Source organism: Cygnus olor, chromosome 1, assembly GCF_009769625.2.
Source record: "Cygnus olor isolate bCygOlo1 chromosome 1, bCygOlo1.pri.v2, whole genome shotgun sequence".
Lineage (NCBI taxonomy): Eukaryota > Metazoa > Chordata > Aves > Anseriformes > Anatidae > Cygnus > Cygnus olor.
The window spans coordinates 91,737,588-91,758,011 of NC_049169.1; the positions used below are offsets into that span (position 1 = coordinate 91,737,588).

The 20,424-nt window shown below is 37.1% G+C and overlaps 1 protein-coding gene and 1 long non-coding RNA gene across 9 annotated transcripts in view; one reads left to right on the forward strand and one right to left on the reverse strand.

Moving 5' to 3' along the window:
- Positions 1–20,424, reverse strand: part of ALCAM (activated leukocyte cell adhesion molecule) — a 117,152-nt gene that overhangs the window by 2,312 nt on the left and 94,416 nt on the right. For 2 of the 3 annotated variants that reach the window (XM_040569369.1, XM_040569357.1), the window contains exons 7-15: positions 19,713–19,840; positions 17,887–18,016; positions 12,508–12,620; positions 11,495–11,630; positions 11,283–11,416; positions 9,915–10,047; positions 9,162–9,200; positions 8,744–8,861; positions 1,703–6,795 (exon numbers count right to left, since the gene is read on the reverse strand). In XM_040569369.1, coding sequence (XP_040425303.1) covers positions 6,609–6,795; positions 8,744–8,861; positions 9,162–9,200; positions 9,915–10,047; positions 11,283–11,416; positions 11,495–11,630; positions 12,508–12,620; positions 17,887–18,016; positions 19,713–19,840 — 1,118 coding nt within the window. In that variant the 3' untranslated portion in view covers positions 1,703–6,608. Of the gene's footprint in view, positions 1–1,617; positions 6,796–8,743; positions 8,862–9,161; positions 9,201–9,914; positions 10,048–11,282; positions 11,417–11,494; positions 11,631–12,507; positions 12,621–17,886; positions 18,017–19,712; positions 19,841–20,424 lie in introns of those variants that run through there. The other variant, XM_040569359.1, reaches the window with a different exon arrangement.
- Positions 4–8,803, forward strand: LOC121075782. 6 transcript variants are annotated; one of them, XR_005823154.1, is made up of 10 exons: positions 4–1,295; positions 1,430–1,514; positions 2,610–2,751; positions 3,621–3,758; positions 4,060–4,187; positions 4,432–4,586; positions 4,705–4,855; positions 5,390–5,469; positions 6,747–6,814; positions 8,762–8,803. It is a non-coding gene; the product is annotated as an uncharacterized LOC121075782 (long non-coding RNA). The 6 variants fall into 6 exon arrangements; XR_005823157.1 differs by having other exon boundaries at positions 4,432–4,533; XR_005823153.1 differs by having other exon boundaries at positions 4,432–4,855.

Below are 20,424 nucleotides of genomic sequence, written 5' to 3' on the forward strand. Positions count from 1 at the left end.
AAAACATGAAAGATAAAGCCAGTTAAACAGTTTTAGTCTTAAATATGTTAACCAACATAACTGTTCAGTATCTAACCTCTAAATAAAAAGTTACATTAGCAATATTTTGTTCTGCAATTCAATAATGAGAATACTTTCTTACATTGTAAGAACAGCTTGTTGCAACGCTGTTCCTGGTAAATCAGGTAAGTTTATCTGGAAAGTAATGTATTTCTGGTTAAGCTCTACACTTACATAGAAATACTGATCTGAAGAAACAAAAAATTGTAATAAGAGATTGCACTGTAGGTCCATGATGCTATTTGAGCTGCTATGGTCAATAAATACCCTCAGTAATTTTGTCTCCATCTAATCCCCTCGATATTGCAAATAGGTTTAGTTTGGACATTCCCAATTCGCTCTTCCATACTAGTAAAATAGTGATATCCCTAGCAAAGGAATGCTGCATCTTTACATACTGTATCACTCTACCCCCTGAGCTCTGCGTATTTAGTGTAAAAATATAGCCTTGTATTTTAAAATTTCAGATAACATACTGAAATTATTCATAATCCAAACTGTATTTTTTATAGACATGAGAAACATGATAACTCTGCTATATACTTTAAAACCCTGGAAGCCAGAGAAGGTATCCAATACTATACTATATACTTACAGCCACTGGAAATCAGGGCCCCCTCCATGGCTTTCCTGTTGAGGAACTTCCAAGGCAGCACCACTGAACACTTACTAGTCCCATTTTTAAGATCAGTTGACGATTAATTGAAGAAAGCTCAATATGGTTAGCTGGTTTCTGCACTCTTGTGCTACCACCAATGACTCCAGGTGCTCAGAAATATGGCCTAAACCCCCTACTTTGAGTACGAAGCAGAGAGATGCAGCAGTGGCATGCATATATGCAGCAGTGGTGTATATGAATGTGAACACTGGGTGGTGCTGTTGGTGCTCTGTAGTGCCCCAGAAACTTCTGACAGAACTCTGTGTCTACCTGTTTTTTATACCGTTTATTTTATACTGATCCCAGCTGGGGAAACCTTTGTACCTGTTGCATTGTTACTAGCTTAATATGCAGTGTCTCTTCCCAAGATCATATCGATAACCATATCAGCATGTGAGATCTTGAATAAAATAATAATTTTATTCTTGGGAAAGATTCAGGCCTCTTGCAGCGATGATGAATAAAGCCTGCCAAAAACTATTGCTTCCAGTAGGGCAAGAAGGCTCCTGTGAACATTGGAAGTTGTAACTCAAAATCTGCTAAATAGTACCTAAGCGTCCTCTTCACACGCACACAGGTATGTATATGTATATACCACAGTGCTATATTATACAAATTTTTATTTTTATTTCCCCGAGTGCATGAATTAAAATAAAACCAAGTGCTAACTTAGATCTAAATATTTGGCTTTTTTAATGTGTGTGTATGCAGGTATGAATTTGTAACTGGCCAGGGGCTCGAGTCTGTCCCAATACTACCACAGTCAACAACCACTCCACTTCCCAGCCTCGGAAAGGTAAGCAACAGCTTCCAAGCTACCACTGTGATTGCTACACGCAGATTGCTAGAGAGAAGTGGTGGCCAAACAGCTGTTATACATAGCAATATGAAAAGCCTACCTGGAATGATGACTGACGCATTTTGTCTCTTAAGTCTCAGATTTATGATTGTTTTCTTCTAGCTTTTTGTTTTCTTCTATATTTCCAAGATCTTTGTCTACATGTTTTGATGCTGTCCTAAAATGAAAAAATAAGTTTATTTTTGTATGTCTGCAACGCTTTGTTCCATACAGTAATGATGCTGCTCTTCCCCTCTCAGTGAAACAGAAGATTCTTACAGTCCTGTTTGGAGCAGAGCAATAGGCTTGCGTATGTTTGTAAACAGACCGATAGCACCAGATTCCCCACTGGCGTACTGCAGCAGGCCTGTGTATGTATGCTTTACTTCTTCAGAAATTCAGAATTATTCTGAGCTAGCAAACATTTGCTAAGGTTAAACCAGTTGCACAGATCCGTGTATCTTGACAAATTAATTGTGTAGCTTGTTTCAATAAACAAGAGTTTGCTTTAAGGCGTACTCCAAATGTTACAAGTGTGGCTAAGGTATCTTGATCAACATAGCAATCTTTTGTGTACTCATAGTAATTGCCTTTCAGAGCCTGTGCCAAACAGCAGCTCTTTAACTGGGAAGAAATTAATGAAAATTCAGGCAGCACTGAAAAAAAAACCATTGTCTTCCAGATCTGTGCTAGCTATGACTGACAAGGTTTGGGTAAGGAAGAAACTGTGCAAATGTTTGAGGGGGAGAAAAGAGGTATGCCTCATTTAAAATAGCAGGTTGTCTTTAATACAAGTAGTGGAGATGAATTAATGAGTTAAGTGCTTAGTCTGGCTTAGCACAATAAAACCACTAAGCCATTCATTTAGTGTGTGAGAAGCCTCACTGTCTGCCAAGGTGAAAGATTCCTGCAGTGCTGTGATAACATTTTGAAGGCCACAATTTTTAAAATGTAAATGGGCAAATGGGTTTGAGTGGGACAAAATAAATCCCTCGTGTCAAAGCAGATTATGGTATAGGCATTTTCTCTATGGATAATTTGTTTCCCCTACAGAAAAGTAACATCTGTTGTGACAGATTCATGCATATGCTCACCCTTGCTTCAGGGTAAAGATCCGTAGTGACACTGACTTGCGAAATACAATGAAGACACAGGTTAGCGAGATAGTGTGACATGTCACGCCGACACCATGCAGGTATGTACCTCACAAAACTGCTGATTTCAGTTTTTGCTAGCGGAGTGTTTCTGTGCACGTCCTCCATCTGAGCAAAGGCTGCTAGCCAGGGCTGAGCAATGCGCGTGCCCTCAGCTGAAGGAGCCTTGAAAGGGACCGTTCAGAGAGTGCCACCGAGGCTTTATCTAGGAAGAGCTTCTGAAGGGTGCGAATACCCCTGCCCCTCAGCACCTCCGGGCATCTGCTGGATGCTGCTCCCCTGCCCAGGGGTTGTGTGATGGGGAGCACTAGTGGGGCACGCGACTGTGGGCCCCACATGCCACAGATTGCACAGAATGGGACCACTCCAAAACTGAGAAGATTTTCGAGTGAGTTACTTCCTAAGTGGTTTGAGCTTTTAATGTTTCCAAGTTGTGTTTACCTCTTACTGTTGTTATTAGACTGCCTCTGTCATGTTTGTGTGGCTGACAGGAAGGTGGGTGTCTGTGCAGAACCAGTTTTGCTGTAAAAAACACTTACTGCACAGCTCCAAACTACTGCTTGTCACAGGCAAATCTAATTTAAAAAATGCTGAGTTTATAACCCAAAGTAACTTGCTCTGTAGTGGCAAATTTCTATTGTACTGTAAACTTTCTACCTTCTCCTGGTATCTCAAAACCTGAAACACATTACTTGCACAGAATGGAAGGATTTAAGATGCAATGAGGAAGAAAATTCAATGCTTTGGTAGAGATTAATCTTCTGTGTTCTTAGTAGCCTTTCACAAATCTCTTTAATCCTAGTAAAAAACAGAAACAAAACACCCAAGCAAACACATAAAGCCCTTAACTAAAAAAAATATTATTTTTTTAACTTTTTAAATTAAAATGTAAAAAATATTTTTGTTTCAGGTAGAGCACAGAATCTGGCTTGGCATGGCCTTTTCCATACGTAAGTCTTACAAAACTGGAGAGGAGACAGCAGGCAAGGAAATGAAAAGCTGAAAGAATCTGGACTTGGGCAATTACCTGAGCTGACGTGAGTTGGAGGTGAGAAAGCAGCATCATGCTTGTCCACCCTGTTCTCTCACCACTTTATGTAACTGCTTATGTCTGCTCTGGGAGACAAGTAATGGGCTAGATGGACTATTGGCATGGCTTAGCATGATCCTTTTTTTGGCTTCTTATCAGGAGTTTTAGAGTGCCCAAAGTATACTGGATCTCAAATGACTTGACAGTTAATGACAGAGGAAACTGTAACTAACTGGCATTACTGTTTTTTGATCACACTAAAATGGTTCAGTGACTAAAACTGGGAGATCCTGCACTGCTATCAAGTTTTATTTTTCAGGTGTTCTATTTCAGTTCCGCATTCAGTGAAGCTGTGGTGTTCCCCTCGCTAAATGTCATCTCTATTTTCCTAAAGCCAAAATGGGTGAGAATAGAGAGCTAAAAGGCAGCGCTCTCACTTTGAAAGAGGTAGGTCACCCTGAACTCTGTATTACAGAGTATGGTATATACTGCTTGTTTAAAATGAGAGCAGCAGCAGTTTTTCCTGTCTGAAAACCAGATGGATTTAGATTTTGAGTGCCTGAAACTGAAACACAAAGTTTAATTCTAATAGCTCGGTGATCTTGCTGACTTTTTCATTTTGTTACACAAATACTGTTATGTAGGCAGATTCACCACCTCAGCACAAAACAATTTTTTTTGCTTTTTTTAGTGCTATCTAAATAGTGCTATTAAGAAGAGCCAGAAGAGAAAATCGGACTGAGTCACAGCCAGGCGATCCATTGGCAGTGTGGTGCCAACAGCAGAGGAACAGGTGACCCTGGCATAGCACCAATCCTCAGGGCTCGACAGATGTGGCCTGGGCTTGTAAGAGAGAAAGGGCTCAAAACACGCTTTCTGTCACTTCCTGAGGTGACTTGAGACACACGCCAAATGGTCCTTTGCCAGTTTAATATTCAATAACTGTTGTTCCTTACTTTTTTAGTGCATTGGCTACTGTCAACTTGCTCCACTTGCAACTCAAGAGAGACGAGAGACTTCCTGATGGTATCTGAGCAGCTGGGCAACTCAGTCTGAATGGACTCAAATATTGCAGAGGATTTGCCAAAAAGGACAAGACAGCCTACTTTGCCCAGGTGAGCTCATGCACAACAAGATGTACAGATCTACAAAGCCCCCACCTTAGTATACTGTGGCCATACTGTTCTGACGAGTGAGAAGTTGGTTGTATGAATATAAGCTTGCTTACATCTCTCAGCTGTTTTGTTTGTTTGTTTGTTTTGGAGGTGGTGTTTTTTGTTTTGTTTTGTTTTTTTTCTTCTAAATTCATTTGTAAAACAGATCATTCCAAGTTCTTGCTAAAATTATGACTCATGTTTTACATTTATCTGTGCTTGCTCTTCAGGAAAATAATTATCCCTCAGGGAATCCTAATCAAAATCTCTCTAAGTAGTACCAAAGTGAAGTTTTTAGTTTTCTTCTGTGTGTGTGTTGAAGGGCCATTATTTTCATGTATTTTGTTTAGTTACTGCTGATAACGTTATTTTTAACATAAAGACTTTTTTTCCATCTCCCTTGATTTGCCTGCTTTAGAGTAAATATACACTGCATACAGATTACACAAAAATTATCCTTGGGATTTAATTCCTCATTTCTTCTTATCTCACAAGCCTAGGCCTCACCCTCGGTTCCATTTCAGAAGAAAATTTGCAGCGCCTTTTGTCCTGTTATCAACTTGTGATAACAACAGGTAAGAGAATACACATAGATGTAGTTCTGGGTATTGAAGCAAGAGCTGTGAATTTCATTAATGTTTGCAATACTTCTGAAAGGCATGTTAAGACACTGAACTGCAAAGCTGCAAGAGATTTTCTAGGAGCTGAGGGTATTATACAACCAAACATGGACATATTTGCTATCTCTTTTCATTTACCCCAATCTTGTCTTCTAATTCCTACAATTACATTCAGATGTCTATCAGTAGGAAAAAGAAGACAAATTAGAAAACCATTCCAGTGATCAAGAAATGAATGAACACTTTTTGAATTCAGTTTATGAATTTACAGAAGTTTTGTGATATTAACTGACACTTTCAGAGATGTTTGTAACTTGGTCTGTTCTGTGGAAGGCAAATTTCATGAAAAATAATGCAAATGCTAGTCTCATTGAAAACATAAGCAAGTTTCCTATATATTTGGCCTGCCATGTTTGGTTTCATGTGCTAATTTCCTATAAAGTAACAGTAAAGCTGATTACTGTGTTCTAAGAAGAATTTCAATAGTTTGTTGTGTTCTGAGCATGGACAATCTTAAGACTGCTGCTGTGCTTCAATCTGCCCATTTTAAACTACTTACACCTTGGTCTAGCCCCCACCTAAGTGGAGATTTGTGCACCTCCAAGCCCAAGGAGCAAAAATGGGAAAAATATTCAATATACATGCAACACTTCCATGCCTAGAGAACAGGAATACAGGGCTTTGCATGCTATGTTTTCTTTCTAAACCTTTTATTTGTATAGTACTCTCAGCTGTATGTGGCAAGATGAAAATTTTATATACAAAGGATTTACTGAAGATGTCTGTCCTAGAATCATTCAAATTTTAGTAAGATTCTGAAGTGTTTAATTATACTCTGTTCAATGCAAATTAGTTTAAAATATCCTTTTGGAAAAAGGAGAACAGCTATAGAAAACAAATGTTTGGCCTTCTGCTCAGATGAAGGAGAAACATAGCATGCGGGGATCGGTAGCCTCAACTCTTAGTGTGAGAGGAGGCTGGTTGTAGGATATGGAATACAGATGAGTGCCTGATTTATGGGATAATATTCATAGTGAAAAGAATATGTGGCAATAATCAGCTTTTGCATCAAGTGGAGCTGAGGCAGTGAATAACTATATAAGTGATTTATTGTGAATATATTCCAAGGCTACAAGTATAATTCCTACTTCGTGTGGATGACAAGACAATAGAAGATTATACAAACCACAACACCAATAATGAAAAAAGTAATGTTTTTCTTGCCTCGGCAGACTTGGAAAGTTCTGTGCTGCTGCCTTCTCAGACTTTCCTTTGGCGTCACTTTGGGGATAGAGATCAGGTGAGTTACTGTTCAAGGGTGTGTTAAAAAATAACTACTAACTGTTGGCCTCTATGGAGACGGAGGGTTGTGATTAGACACAGGTTGTGTCTGAAGTTGTTAGGTGTTCTTTGCAAGTGCCACTCCTATTTCTAGACTACAATTTGTGCTGAAAACTTTGTCAGAATAGATACTGACACACTGCTTGCTCTTGCAAGCATGGCATTCAGAAGTTAGGGAGAATAATAACAGATCAACTTAAATATATGCTTAGAACATGAGATTGTCAGTGACTATGCATCAGTTATTAATAGTTTCAGAGGCTGTATCAAATATGAAGACCATTATTTAACTATAAAGCAATTTTTAGTTTGTTTCCAGTAAACCTTTTAAATAATTCCAGCTCTAATATTTACTCAAAGCTTATAGAAGAGAAATTGAGCACAATTTAAAGCGTTGTCTGTTTAGAATATAACATATCCTTTCTTTGAAGATGAAAAAGCTATCTTAAACCATAAGCCTATTTCATCAAAGGACATCCTATATTCTAAGTTTCTTGTTAGCTTTCCCCACACTACCTAATGATGTAACTGTAATTCTTTGCCCTCCTTGTTCCCAAACCACTTGTTGAAGGAAAAGAAAAAGAAAAAAGACCCCAATCAATGTACAGTTTTATGATTGTACATTCTCATATGCAAAACAGAAATGAAAGAAAATTGTTCTGGACATTATTAAAGAGCAGCAAAGTGTGGGAGGAGCACCTCAATGTTATTATTACTTTTTAATATCTAAACAGAAGCCTAAGCGTTGCAAAAAATAGCTCTCCACCCTGTCCCCCTTAAATATCCAAATGTGGTTCTGTGCTTGGGTCATTTACAGCATTTCTCTATTTGCAGAACTTCCAAAACCCACTCAGCTATGTCTGGAGTAAAATCCTTATGAAATACCTCAAAAAATAGCATTTTCTAATACAAGCAGATGGAGAATTCCTTGTACTTTCATATCAATGAAACACATTTGTTCATAGTAAAACTCCTCTGGTATATTCTAGAATTCATTTGAGCTAATTTTAATGAAAGGTCATAAAAAGAATTATAAAATTGTTTGTATACCCATACTGATTTTTACTTATTATGCATAACTTCTTTAATCTCCCTTGTCAGAAAGTAGTTGTAAGGAACTCTTAAGACAGCAATCCTGTCATAAGTAAGTTCTCCCTAGAGACAGATATGTGGTGATAAGGCCAAATGGCATACAATCATGACCATCTTTAAAAAGATGGAGAAACATGGTTACGTTTTAGAAAATAAACTGGATGATCTCAAAGTGAGCCTGTGAGATAATAAAGAAACTTGAAAGCCAAGCAGGCCTCACTCGCAAATCCTGTATGTGCTTAGGATGGCTAAAACATACTGATTTTGATGAGGGCTTCTAGTTTTTCAGCAACAAAAGGTCTATCTTTATCAATCTTACTTCATACATCTCAAAGTATATGTGAGCAAATGAATTACGGACGTTTTTTCTCCCTGAGATAATTCAGACTTATTCTGTACTTTAATCTACTTTCTAAAAAGCAGAACAGTTACCCCACCTTTAAGCGAGGACAGTTTCTAGTATCAGTAAAGCCACATGGGGTGACATCCCACAATTAAGTAACAGGTACTATACTTAAATGCAAGAATTAGCTCAGGCTTGGCTGTCAGGAAACAGAGCCTCATTATAGATGACTAGGTAGGAAAGTCATGGAGTCCCACCTCCAAGAGACATGTCTTGTTAAGCATTAGGGCATGCCAACAAGAGTTGGCATCGAGTTTCCTTTCTCTGTTAAATGCACATACTAATAACTTGTCCCTGTTCAGACTACTGGAATGCTGCCAAAAGGAAAACAGGTAAATATACATTTCTGATTATTTTTTAAAATGTAATATAAAATTTTTCATAAATTCTTACTTTGATTTCTTCACATAGAGCCAGTAGACAACGCCGGCAACCAGGGCAACCAGCAGAAGACCAACTACAATGCCCACTATTAGCTTTGCCTGGTCATTAACCTTTTCACTATTGTCATCTGAAGCAAAGAAGAAAAGATAATGAGGTGACCTATGATAAAGAAAAGTGTTACACCATTTCTAAAGCATTGCCATCAGAAACAAGAAAAGGAGTCAGAAGGTCATAATGAAAAAAAAAGTAAGCATTGTTCCTAAAGACAAGGTTAAAAAAAAAAAAAAAAAAGAGTCATATTCTTAGTCAATCATGGCACTAGCTACTTCAAGTCCAAGGGGCTGTGGAAATTGTTCGGTGAGACTACCTAGGTCTTAAACTGACAAAATAAATAGAAAGGGTTATGGAAATGGAAAGCCATACATACCATTTCTATCCTCTGGCTCATCATATTCTGGGATACTTACTGAAATGAGAAATATTAAAATTAATGATAAAAAGTGTTATACCTGAAATTTACCTTTAATTGTCTATTTACAGCAATGACAGAAACGCTGAAACTTAATGCAGTATTTGCCCAATGAGATAATTAATCTTTGAGTCGAAGTCATTGTTTTGTAACTATAACGTATCCAGTTGAAGAATCTTACTCAAAAACTGTAATATTGATCACAGAAATATTTCTGACTATATGTTTCTGTGCTACTTTTTCATAAATAGTAGCTTCTCACCCCATTTCATCACTGAAAACTGACATTCAGAATCAAGTTTTCCCAGTAATGATAAACTGGAATTTAGGGACTAAAAGATGATTATGTAGTAATAAAGACTTTTGTCTTTTGTAAATTATATTTTATGCATACAAAACGTATATTGTTTTGTACTACTGCTATAATATTATTTTGTAACATTTTTGTAATAGTATTTTGTAATAATACAAAATATAGCTAATCTTCATGACTTCCTTGGGTAAGTGACTTCATCCAGAAAACTACCAATAAATTCTATGTACTACTAAACCAGGCTGTATGTGCAATTACTTGCCTTTTACGACAAAAAGGCTAAATATCTATCTTAGTATAAACATTACTATGCACACCTACTCTTCATTTGAGTGTGAAGTGCGGGTACTTAATGTAAAACTACAATTTCAAGGAAATAATCTTTAGAAGGTACTCACTAGCAGAGACGTTCAAAGAGGTCACGGTTCTTTCTAGCTGATTTTCTGCAATGCAAGTTAAAGTCACGTTTTCCTCAGGAGCAATTACAATTTTACTGGAAAATTTTCCATTAACGTATTTGGTCTCTTCTGTCTGAAAAGGTAGAAAATGAAGATTAGTATCCTTGAAAAATGCAAAGAACAATAAATGCTGTGTTACACAATGAAAATGTTCAGAATGAAATAATGATCAGCTAATATTTCAATTTTCCAAATAGCACCAATAAAAATAATTCATGATTTTATTACACGGTAACATGACTGTTTGCAAGAAAACACTTTGCTCAAGATATTCAGTTATATCTACATCTTGCATAGCATGTACTGTAAGACCACTGATAAAAATGCATTTTTGATAAAATCGGCCACATTCTGTATTTGCTTTCATTTCTTTCAACTATTTAAAAGAATTTCCAAGTGACAAAATTCTTTAGGGAAAAACCCCAAACCAGACTTCTCATTTCTTTCCACCTTGCTCCTTCTCATTCACGCCTTTATACGGGGAATAAACACTGTAGGATTTCTACTCTCCAACTTCCAAGTCCTGAGTTGCTTCCACTCTAAGAATCATTTTGCCAAGCTATTTATATTTAGTGGTATCTGCGCTGTAATGAGGATATGAAGTTGTTCCTTAAAGTTGCTGAACATCATTCTTACTTTAATACTGTCCAGAAAAAATATATTTTCAATTAAGTTTATAGACGACACAATTCTTAACCTAAAGGTGCAAGTAAATGGACAAACTTTTACAGTCATGTGTAATTCCCTAGGACTAAAGCAAAGCCTAATGAAGTAATTAAATCTATAAACTATATATAATATATAATCTATAAAGAACTATAAAAATTAGGATAAAAACTGCAAAGCCCGTAAGGAACTATAGCACACATACTTTCTGATTTGTACTTGTAACATTTCACCCAGTTAATTCCTACATCAAGTACCTGCTTTCTAACAAATTCAATAGTTCCTTTATTATTTGTAAATTCCTTGTGCAATGGCAAAGTCACCACATTATCCAGATAAAATGACTAAATACCCTCACTTAAAAATGCACATTTCATTTGTAACCTTTTCTTTCTTCTTCCAGCTTAACCGTGTAGCTAACTGAACTCTTGTACCTTCGCCTGCTATATTCAATAGCTCTTTATTGTCAGAAATCATACATGTATCTACCATCCACAAAGTATGCAATATCATTTAACCTTCCTTTTCTTAGATAAATAAAATTGACTGAGTTTCTTCAATCTCACTACCTGGAAAATTTTTCTTACCTTTAGGTTGTACCCTCTATCTTTTAATGAATAAAGTAGTAAGAAAGATACTTGCTTTATTTATGATGCTTCCGCTGCCAGTAACTGTCCATTGCACTGCTGGTTTGGGAAAACCTTCCACATGGCAGACAATTGTTTTAGACATTTTATTTGTGTTGGTTTTCTTCGTCATTTTGATTTGAGGTTTTCCTAGAAGAAAAATATTACACTTAAGCACTTTGTTTGAACAGAACAATTAATAATCATAGTTTTTTTTAGTTTTCTTACCTTCCACAATAAGTTTAAGTGTCTTTCTTTTCTTTAACCCTTCAACCTCCTGTAGAGTAGTTTCGCAGATATAGTTTCCAGCATCTTGATACTGCAGACTTGAAAATGATGGACTTGTTTGCATTCTGGTATTGTCCTGATAAAGTGAGGAATTAATCTTTATGAACTCCAATTCAGAATACATTAACCTCTAAATTACAAAAGTGACTAGTATTAACAGAATTTTTCAAACGCTTTGGTAGATTAGTCTTATTCCTTAACTGGTCTCCCATTAGTAACTATAACGTCACAGCAGGAAAAGTGGAAACTACTGGAGGTTTATATAAAGCACTTCTTCTTATTGAACAATTTCACTTTCAAATCAAGGGTGTAGATGAGATCACTGCTGGTTTTGAGCTTTGCCAGTAGGCTGGTCAAAAACACTAGTGTTACAAGCCAAGACAATGACAACTCTCCTTAAGGACTAAGGCTTATGAGCTCAACATATGCTACTAAACAACCTTAGGTATCATCATTTTCAGTTTCCATCAGTATATGTGTAACTTAAACCTGCCATCTACGAGAGCTGTTTTTTCAACCAGTCACTAAAAAACCACATGCCAACATCCAATCTCTCAACCACCTGCCTTGCCCTTCTACTAGGTTTATTGTTAGACCAAGCATGTTTTTGAAAAAATGATTAATAAATCCAAATTCTTCCAAAGGGGCTCTTCTCCTTAATGGGAACTGATTCTACAAGGGCCTTGCATTAGACCATTTCAGTAAAATTGCATTTGTATTGTAGTGGTCATTACTTCTCTCCATTTGAAAACTGAGACAATTACAGTAACTAATTTTTAGTCATCAACTTGAAGCAGTATCTCTTATTTTAGCAATACATATAAAACTCATTTTTACAATTTCTTTAAAAAGCCAAATTAAAATGACTTCCATCCTTTCAAAACATTGAAGTAGCAGCAGTAATATGAAGGGGTGAATACACAGATGAAGTGTGAAGTAGATAAATTACTGACCTTAATCCAAAGCACAGTTGCATTTCTACTAGAAGAAATTGTGCATGACACAGGCAGGGCCTCTCCAATCTGTTTTGTGACTTCTCCACTAGGAGTAAGCTGCAAATCCAGATCTGGGATAGAAAGAACATTTGTCAAAATGGTAAACTTGGAATGCCTGATCCATTCCAAAGGCATACCATGGAAAGAAAAATGCAACTAATTGCACTCATTAAATGCAAGATTTAATTTGTTCAATAAAATCTAAATCAAACCCAGAAGTAAGAGAGAAGACAGTCTGAAATTGCAGAACATCCATGTTTTTGCTGGCTAAAAGGAAAAGTGAAAATTACTAATCAACAAATTGATATATTTTTTTCCACCATGTACTACTGAAAGTATGCCAGAGGAGTTGTAAGAATCTGAAGGAGTACTGAGCATAGCAGTATGTGTTTCTTGATAGGGGAAGCACAGACTGCTGTGAGGGAGCTGTGTTTTTGGCCAGGTAGGAATATATTTTCAGGGGAGAATTCATGCAGGTGGGGACAGATAAATCTAAACAGTTAGTTATAAAAACATGAAGGGGAGAATATGAGTTCAAAGGGTAACGACCTGAAATCTGATAAAACAGGTTGATTTTTATCCTGAGCATAAGGAGAGGACGAGGTGGTCAACACAGTTTGCATGAGACACGATACTGACTGAAGGGACAAAGGGTCTGAATTATATTGTTGAGCGGCCACACACGAAGCCCTTTGGTTTCTTTGTTTTTGTTTGTAACTTAAAAAGCCATTTATGTGTAACTCAGAGTCCAAGCTTTTCCTAATCTGTTCTGGCTTCAGGGAAATTGCACAGTCTGCGATAGCTGTGCTTGACACTAGGCAGGGTGAGACCCAGTAATAAAAAGGTCAGGAAACACTGCTCTAGATTTTTCTTAGTATATGGATTTGGCAGGTTAGTGATTGCTTTTTCAAGAAAATCCGACACTGAAAGAAAAGCAGAGTTTGCCAAGCTAAACCTCTGTTTTGCTTCTCCTCTGTGTGAGCAGAGTTGCCTGGTCAAATAACTATCACAGATGCACACACACACACACACACACACTCTGTAGCTCAAGTGGCAAGCATACATGATTTCATCATGATTATTATACTTGCTAGAAAAGGACTTCAAAACATCCTTTTGGATTTTAAGCTGAGTAAAAAAAAAAAAAAAAAAAAAAAAATGCTTGAGGCAACATCACAGTGGGTAAAGGAAAGAGGAAAGGGAAAACAGTGAGTTTTCCTTAACAAAACAGTGATCTTAACTACTGGCTTCATTCAGTGGTTGCCCTGGGAACACCATTATAATTAAAAGCAGAACTTCAGGGAGAGGCTAGGGTCCATCCTGTACTATTAGTGTGCATTATTATCCGTGTTACAAGTCTAATGACTAGTCTGAGAGGTCACAAGAACTGTACTTCCATCTGTGCATGAGTGGAGCAAAGATCTTACCAAGGGGAAAAAGTGGCATTTTGTTTCTTTATTCCTACAGGGATGTCTTGTCCTTTGTCCCCTTACTTCCCTAAACTAGCAAACCCAAGCAAACTAACAAGATACTCCGGATTTCACCATTGCTTTCACAAGGATAAAAGGAGTAGAAAAAAATCCAACACTCAGCTAGTAAGCAATTGTATATAGTTCATCATATAGTGCATGAGATGTGTTTCTTCTTGCTTGGTTCCTCTTAAGCACATACTAGGCTGAAGAAAAAGCTAAGATTTTTTTTTTTCCCCCCTCAGGATGACTCTCCTTCAACATCCACTAAAGCCTTTCATTCTTTGAAGCAAGATAGATAGCACCTCAAATCCAAGAGATCACAGACCATCCTATCACAGTGTTTCCTATCACACACATCACAGAAACCAGAAACTCATTAAATTTTTGGCCATCAGCTTAGGCAAGACTGACACCAAGTCCAATGCAATCTTTCAAACCAGTCTTCCTCCAGGTAGAACGCCTGTGAGCCCCAACTGCCCCACTTCTGGTAGAAGATTCTGAGACTAGAATCCCTCTTACACAAGGGTCTTAGTTATTCTAGAAGTTCAGGAATATTTACAGTGTGAGAGATGAACTGCATAGCTCAGACCACTATTTTTTAAGGTTATTTATGAGGCAAAAATAGAGTTAACTTACTATTTAGCATAGGATTCCCTTTAGGAACAATCCATAGAGCAATTTGACTTCTTTCTTTTCTCCCTCCCACCCGCGTAAAGCTTGCTTTATGAATATAGTATTTCCCTAAATATGATGGGTAACTCAGATGCTTTTATGTCAATGTTCAGCTTTCTGTGAATCTCATAATTTACATTCCTCTTAGAAAAAAAAAAAAAAAAAAAGACCTTGGTATTGAGCCAGAATATTTTGCTACAAAAATATTTAAGTACTATATAATGTGCTGATGTCTTTGAATACCAGCAGGGAGCTTTCCTTACCTACACACTGAAAGGAGCTTGTGTACTTACACTGCTTAATAAAATCATGATGTCATGATGGGAACAAGGCCTGTGGTGGAAATGTAACAAATAGCTCCAAATGGATTCACAAATGTAAGGAAAACTTATTGTATTGCCTGTTTTCTTCTGTTTTTAATGAAGATCAAAAATCTAAATTGACAAGATCAGAAGTGAGGAAATGAAAAGCCCTGACTCAGAATGAATGCATTTTCAGAGTAACACTCTCTTCTATGAAGACAGGAATATTCACCCATATGAGAAAATGTAAGCGATAAAGCAAAGGAGGGAGGAAAATACGGTTTAACAGGAATTAATAAGTATTATTTCAAAGAAAAAAAGAAACCAACGTGAAGTCATAAAAAAATGAAGATCTAACATCAAAAATTTATAAGTACATTAGAAGCAGAAAGCCCCCAAAATAGAGGGTTATGCTGAAAAATTAACATAAAGTAAGCATTGGAAGAAAGATATGTATGTTATAAAGCATATATGGATTTTATGACTTTTTCACTGGAGTTCCCCTTACAACAAGGCATGCTGCAGGAATGCTTTAGATCAGCATAAAGCAAGACACTGAAGCAGCTTTAAGAGAGACCTATTCTCACAGGTACAAAGGTCTGGGCATTCAGGAACTACAGAACTATTCCACGCCACTGTGCCTCACTTAAACAAAGGCTTTATTGCAGGTAGAGGTGTTTAAGAAACACATAACAAACACTAAATAAAACAAGGAAGCACGGCACTAGATTGGATCTGTAAGTTCTGAGTAGCTGCACTAGCTGCCAGCACCGGAAAGACTGCCAAGAAAATACATGCTTCTCTCGTACAGTAAAACTCTTCTGACATGCACACAAAACAGCAGAGAAAGGAAAACTGGCTCATTACAGATAACCTGGAGCTGAAGAAGTCGTTCTTTACAGTAACTATTTATGGAAGTTCAAGCTGACATGCACGCTACATGGAGCAAAATAAAAGGGTCAGTTACTCCACAGCGAACTACCAGCAAGCTACCTTTGACATGGGGCAGATAGAGGCAGTAGTACAGAGCTCACTTCAGATCTTACATACCCCAATTCTTACTCAAGAGAAGGGAATGGGTGGTAAAGCAGCAGATTACCTTATTAAATGTAAAGCATTCATTAAATATAATAATTCATGTACAGATATTCTACATATATTGTACCACTTCCAAGGGGAAAAAAAAAAGAGTATACAGTTAACACAGTAAGTTGTAGAAGAGTGAAAATATGTCACCTAAGAAGCAATGAAGCACCATGTAATCAAATAGCCCTTGCAATACTGTGTTCAATTACACACAGTCAATCTTGTAAACTGTGCCTAACGAAAGAATAGAGTTGGTTTAGGAAGGGACGGAGACACCAGCATGAAAGCAAACTGAATGAAGTCATGACAGTGCAACTTACAGCAGGGACCAAGTATCAGCAGATGCAGTAAGAATATACATGATAGCGTATGGTAGATCAAGACAAGTAATGAAATGAGAAGGTTATATAAGCAGATAAAATGGGAGATTCTCCTGTGATCTCAGAAATTTATCTGCAGCTTAAGAAATTTCCCTGTGCATGCACTGAATGGAACTGGGTGGACTGTGTGGCACCCTCCACCTGCTGCCAGGACTGCATTAAGCATTCCCTGGCCAAGAAGAAGATCTGACAGACCTCATTCAAGTGGAAGGCACTTCAGAAAGCAGCCATCTCATTTCCTATTGACAAAACAAGTTTCCTCCAATCTGTGCTGGGTCTTCTAAAGCCGTAAAAAACCCTCAAAGAGGAGAACAGAGGCCACTCAAGAATGGGGCAGAGAGGCAGCAGACAGAAATGCCAGAGTTTTCAACCTTCTTATGCAAGTACATAAATTCTGAACTTGAAACACTCTGACCTGGCCTCACAGTGAAGAGGAAAAATAAATCTAAGTATTCATTTTCTGCCTAGAGTTGTGTATTTTTCTGTGTCATTTCTATTCCTTTTTACATAAAGTATACAACTACTTTGGAAGCATTTAAAGTTCAGCATCCATTATGTCCCTCTGAACCTGTAAACTATTAAAGGTATTTATGCTACTGGGAAGACTAGACACCACCAGTGTTCCCTAGGGAAACCTAGTACCATTGGACTGAATTTCATTTCACACACTGTGATAGTATGGCAAAGTTTGAAAGAGGTCTTGCTTTTGTTTTCTACCACAGAGAGAAAATTAAAAGCAACCATTAAACTGTTTGCTTCAAGGTTCAACCAGTTCAAAGGTTGCTTATAAAGTGGTGTGATGAAGTGGGAGCAAAAATTTTAGTACCCAGATAAAGCAACTTTACCAAGCTCTCATGTTTCTGTGAAAATTTTAAATAACAATTTTTTTATAAAAATAAATATGCGAACAAAATGAATACCTAATTTTCTTCTCCTTACACGTTAGCCTCATCAAGATAAGATGAAAATATGTTAGACTAACGTGAATTTGACTAAAAAGAACAACCTTCAGTGTGGGCCAGCTTGTTTGTCTTAGTACATTCTAATTCACAGTTGGAGCAGGATAATTTACCATATATATGTTCACATAAGTGAAACATAAAATATCAGAATTTTCTCTGAACATGACAGTGCAAGAATATCATATAATAAATGAAGGTTACATAAAATGAATCTCTATCTCAGCCACTGAATTGAGAAAGTTAAGGTTTTTAAACAGAGATATGTTAAAGTTGTTTTGTTTTGTTAAAAAAAAAAAGGAGAAAGGACCTAATACTACTTCAAATACCTCGACCAAGCAACATCATTCAGTTATCCTGTATGTTGACTGGACTGACCACCTTAAGTAAAGCAGAGAGAGACCATCCCTGGAAGTGCAAGATAGGTTTTATACCCTAACTATGAGTACAAAATGCAAGGACTTACAGTGCACAGTGATGGTGGTTGCGTCCATCATGCTTTTGTCAGTCAGAGAGCACTTGTATTCTCCTGTTGCATTTCGTCTCACATCAGCCATTACGTAAGTATCTGAGCTTCTTATACCTTCTGTTTCTCCCTGTGGATGGAAATAAAACATTTATTGTATACGGGCCTGTTAAAAACATTCCGTTTTGTTGATTTATTTTTTTTTAATTATAAGGATCCTGAAATACACCAAAATATGTTTAGATACAGTATCACTGAAGTGTAGTTACCTATTAACAACACTAATGTTTATCTACTGCATGACTGCAGAGGTTTTTTTCAAAGAAAAAATACAATTAAAAACTTAACTCTTTTAACTGAATGGCTAGCTTACTTCAAAAGAATATAAAAATAGAAAATCTGAAAGTTCAGCAGTAAGATGAAAGAAGAGGAAAACAAAGACTAAAACAGGCTACTAATAAGTGTTGGAGAAATCCCAACAGCAAAACAAATTGTTTTTAAATCTGTAACTAAAATGGCACATTCATTTTAGAAAAAGAAGTCATGAAGAGTACTGTATTATACATTTTCCAGCAGCACACTACCTTAACATGCAGTTACCTACAAAAATTGGTGTTTTGAATTAGCCAGAAAGCAACATTTTCCCATTGCCCAGTTTCCACTTGGTAATAACTCACTGACTGAACAGAATGAAAGCCTAATTCGTATCTCTGAATCCAGAAGGAGATTTACCAGGTTTGTCACGATACCCACGAGTCTTGCAAAGGAATCGCCAATCCCATCTCCCCTTAAGAAAGAGGGTTAATATTAGGTAGCACGCAGAGTGAAGATCAGACAAACTGGCATGTTTAGCTCGCTCACTGCGATCAGAAAGCAAGAAGAGATGCCATGCACTTCTTCCCTGGCATACAGTGAATTCCTAGGATGACTCACTGAACCTAAAGTGCTGAAGACGACTTCAGCTCCTAGTTTCCCTTGCTACTCTTCAGCAATTCGAACATGCCAGGAGTCCAAAGCAGAAAAGTATTATGTTCAAAGGGCTACACATGCAGTTTTTGAAATATTTAAAAGCATGCCACTGCTTTTGGCCTCTCCCATGTTCAGCTCTGCTCGCTACTGCAATAGGAACAAAAATGGGATATAAACTAAGAGAGAGAAGCAGGACACAGGGAGAAGGTATGAATCTTAGAATACAAAGACACATCTGTCTGTGGATTTCACCAATACTAAGAAGATTAACAGAATCAAAGCCTTTATCTTTCTCAATTTTTATCTTATGCGTTTGACAGATTTGCTCTACACTTTCTCCTGTGCTGTCACACTGGTTCTTTTTTGTGTTGGTATGCCACCGTACAGTTTAATTAATACATACATAAATAAAAGAAATTGCAAAAAGATTAATCTGTGGAAGTCCAAAAAAAAAAAAAGCTGAATTAATTTCCTGTACTTTCACTGCTGAATCACCGTTATGACAACAAATGAGATGGTTTTATTCAAGATGCTAAATTGCTTTTGCCAAGATTGCTTTTTATCAAAATATATGATGACGTGAAATGAAGACTAGCAATTTTTAGTAAGTCCAATCCCCAAAAAATTTTTGGGTGGGTTGGGGGAATGGAGAGGTTCTTCAAAATATTTTGCCTGAGTTGGCAAGGCATTCTCAGAGAGTCTGATGTAATGGCTGATGTCTATTTTTCACTTTAGTTGCAACAGATTCATTCCTTCATTTGTTATAAAATCACGTATACGCTGACATTGCATCAATGTCTGTAGGAAGGAATGATACGGAATATTTCACTAGGCAGTGACAGCAGGGATGGACTTACTGGAATGTAAAACAGGAACTCCTGTGGAGGAGGGTTGCCATTCCCCGAGCACTCCAGGGTGACATTATCACCTTCTTTAATGGTACTACTTTGTGACAGCACTCGAATAGTCACCTTCTCTGTTGGATCTGTGAAAACAACATAGACACTTAACAGCTCCCACAAAAAAATACACAGTAACACTATGCACAGGTTTTTCACAGCCAAAGAGTACACAATTTTATCATCAAGCAGGTGAAGGTGTTCACGTGTGTTGATCTTTATATAAAAGAACTGAAGTTAATTAGGCCTTCTACATTTTTGCCAACTCACGTAACTGCAAAGAAGCCCTATGATAGAACAATTCATTTTTCTTCACCAAAATACCCTATAACAGAAACAGGGATGACTACAACTATGTCAAAAACTTATAAGAAAAAAACCAACCCTGATCAGTATGAACAGTTTCACAGCATGATTTCATTATAAGGGATTAACTTGTCCTCTGTGAAGCTTGCTGTTCAGGGGACTCCAGCAATCAGAAAAACAACCGAGGCTCTCAATGCCTTGCGTTAGTATTAGATAATAGCTTTCTTCCATTAAGAAGGAAGAAATATGAACTAAGCAACTCTATTCAGCCTGTTCTATATGCTGATCACTACAGGCTTTCAGAAAGATGAATTTTGTGAACATAATAGAACCCTTAACATAGTCAACAGAACTGTAAATGTAA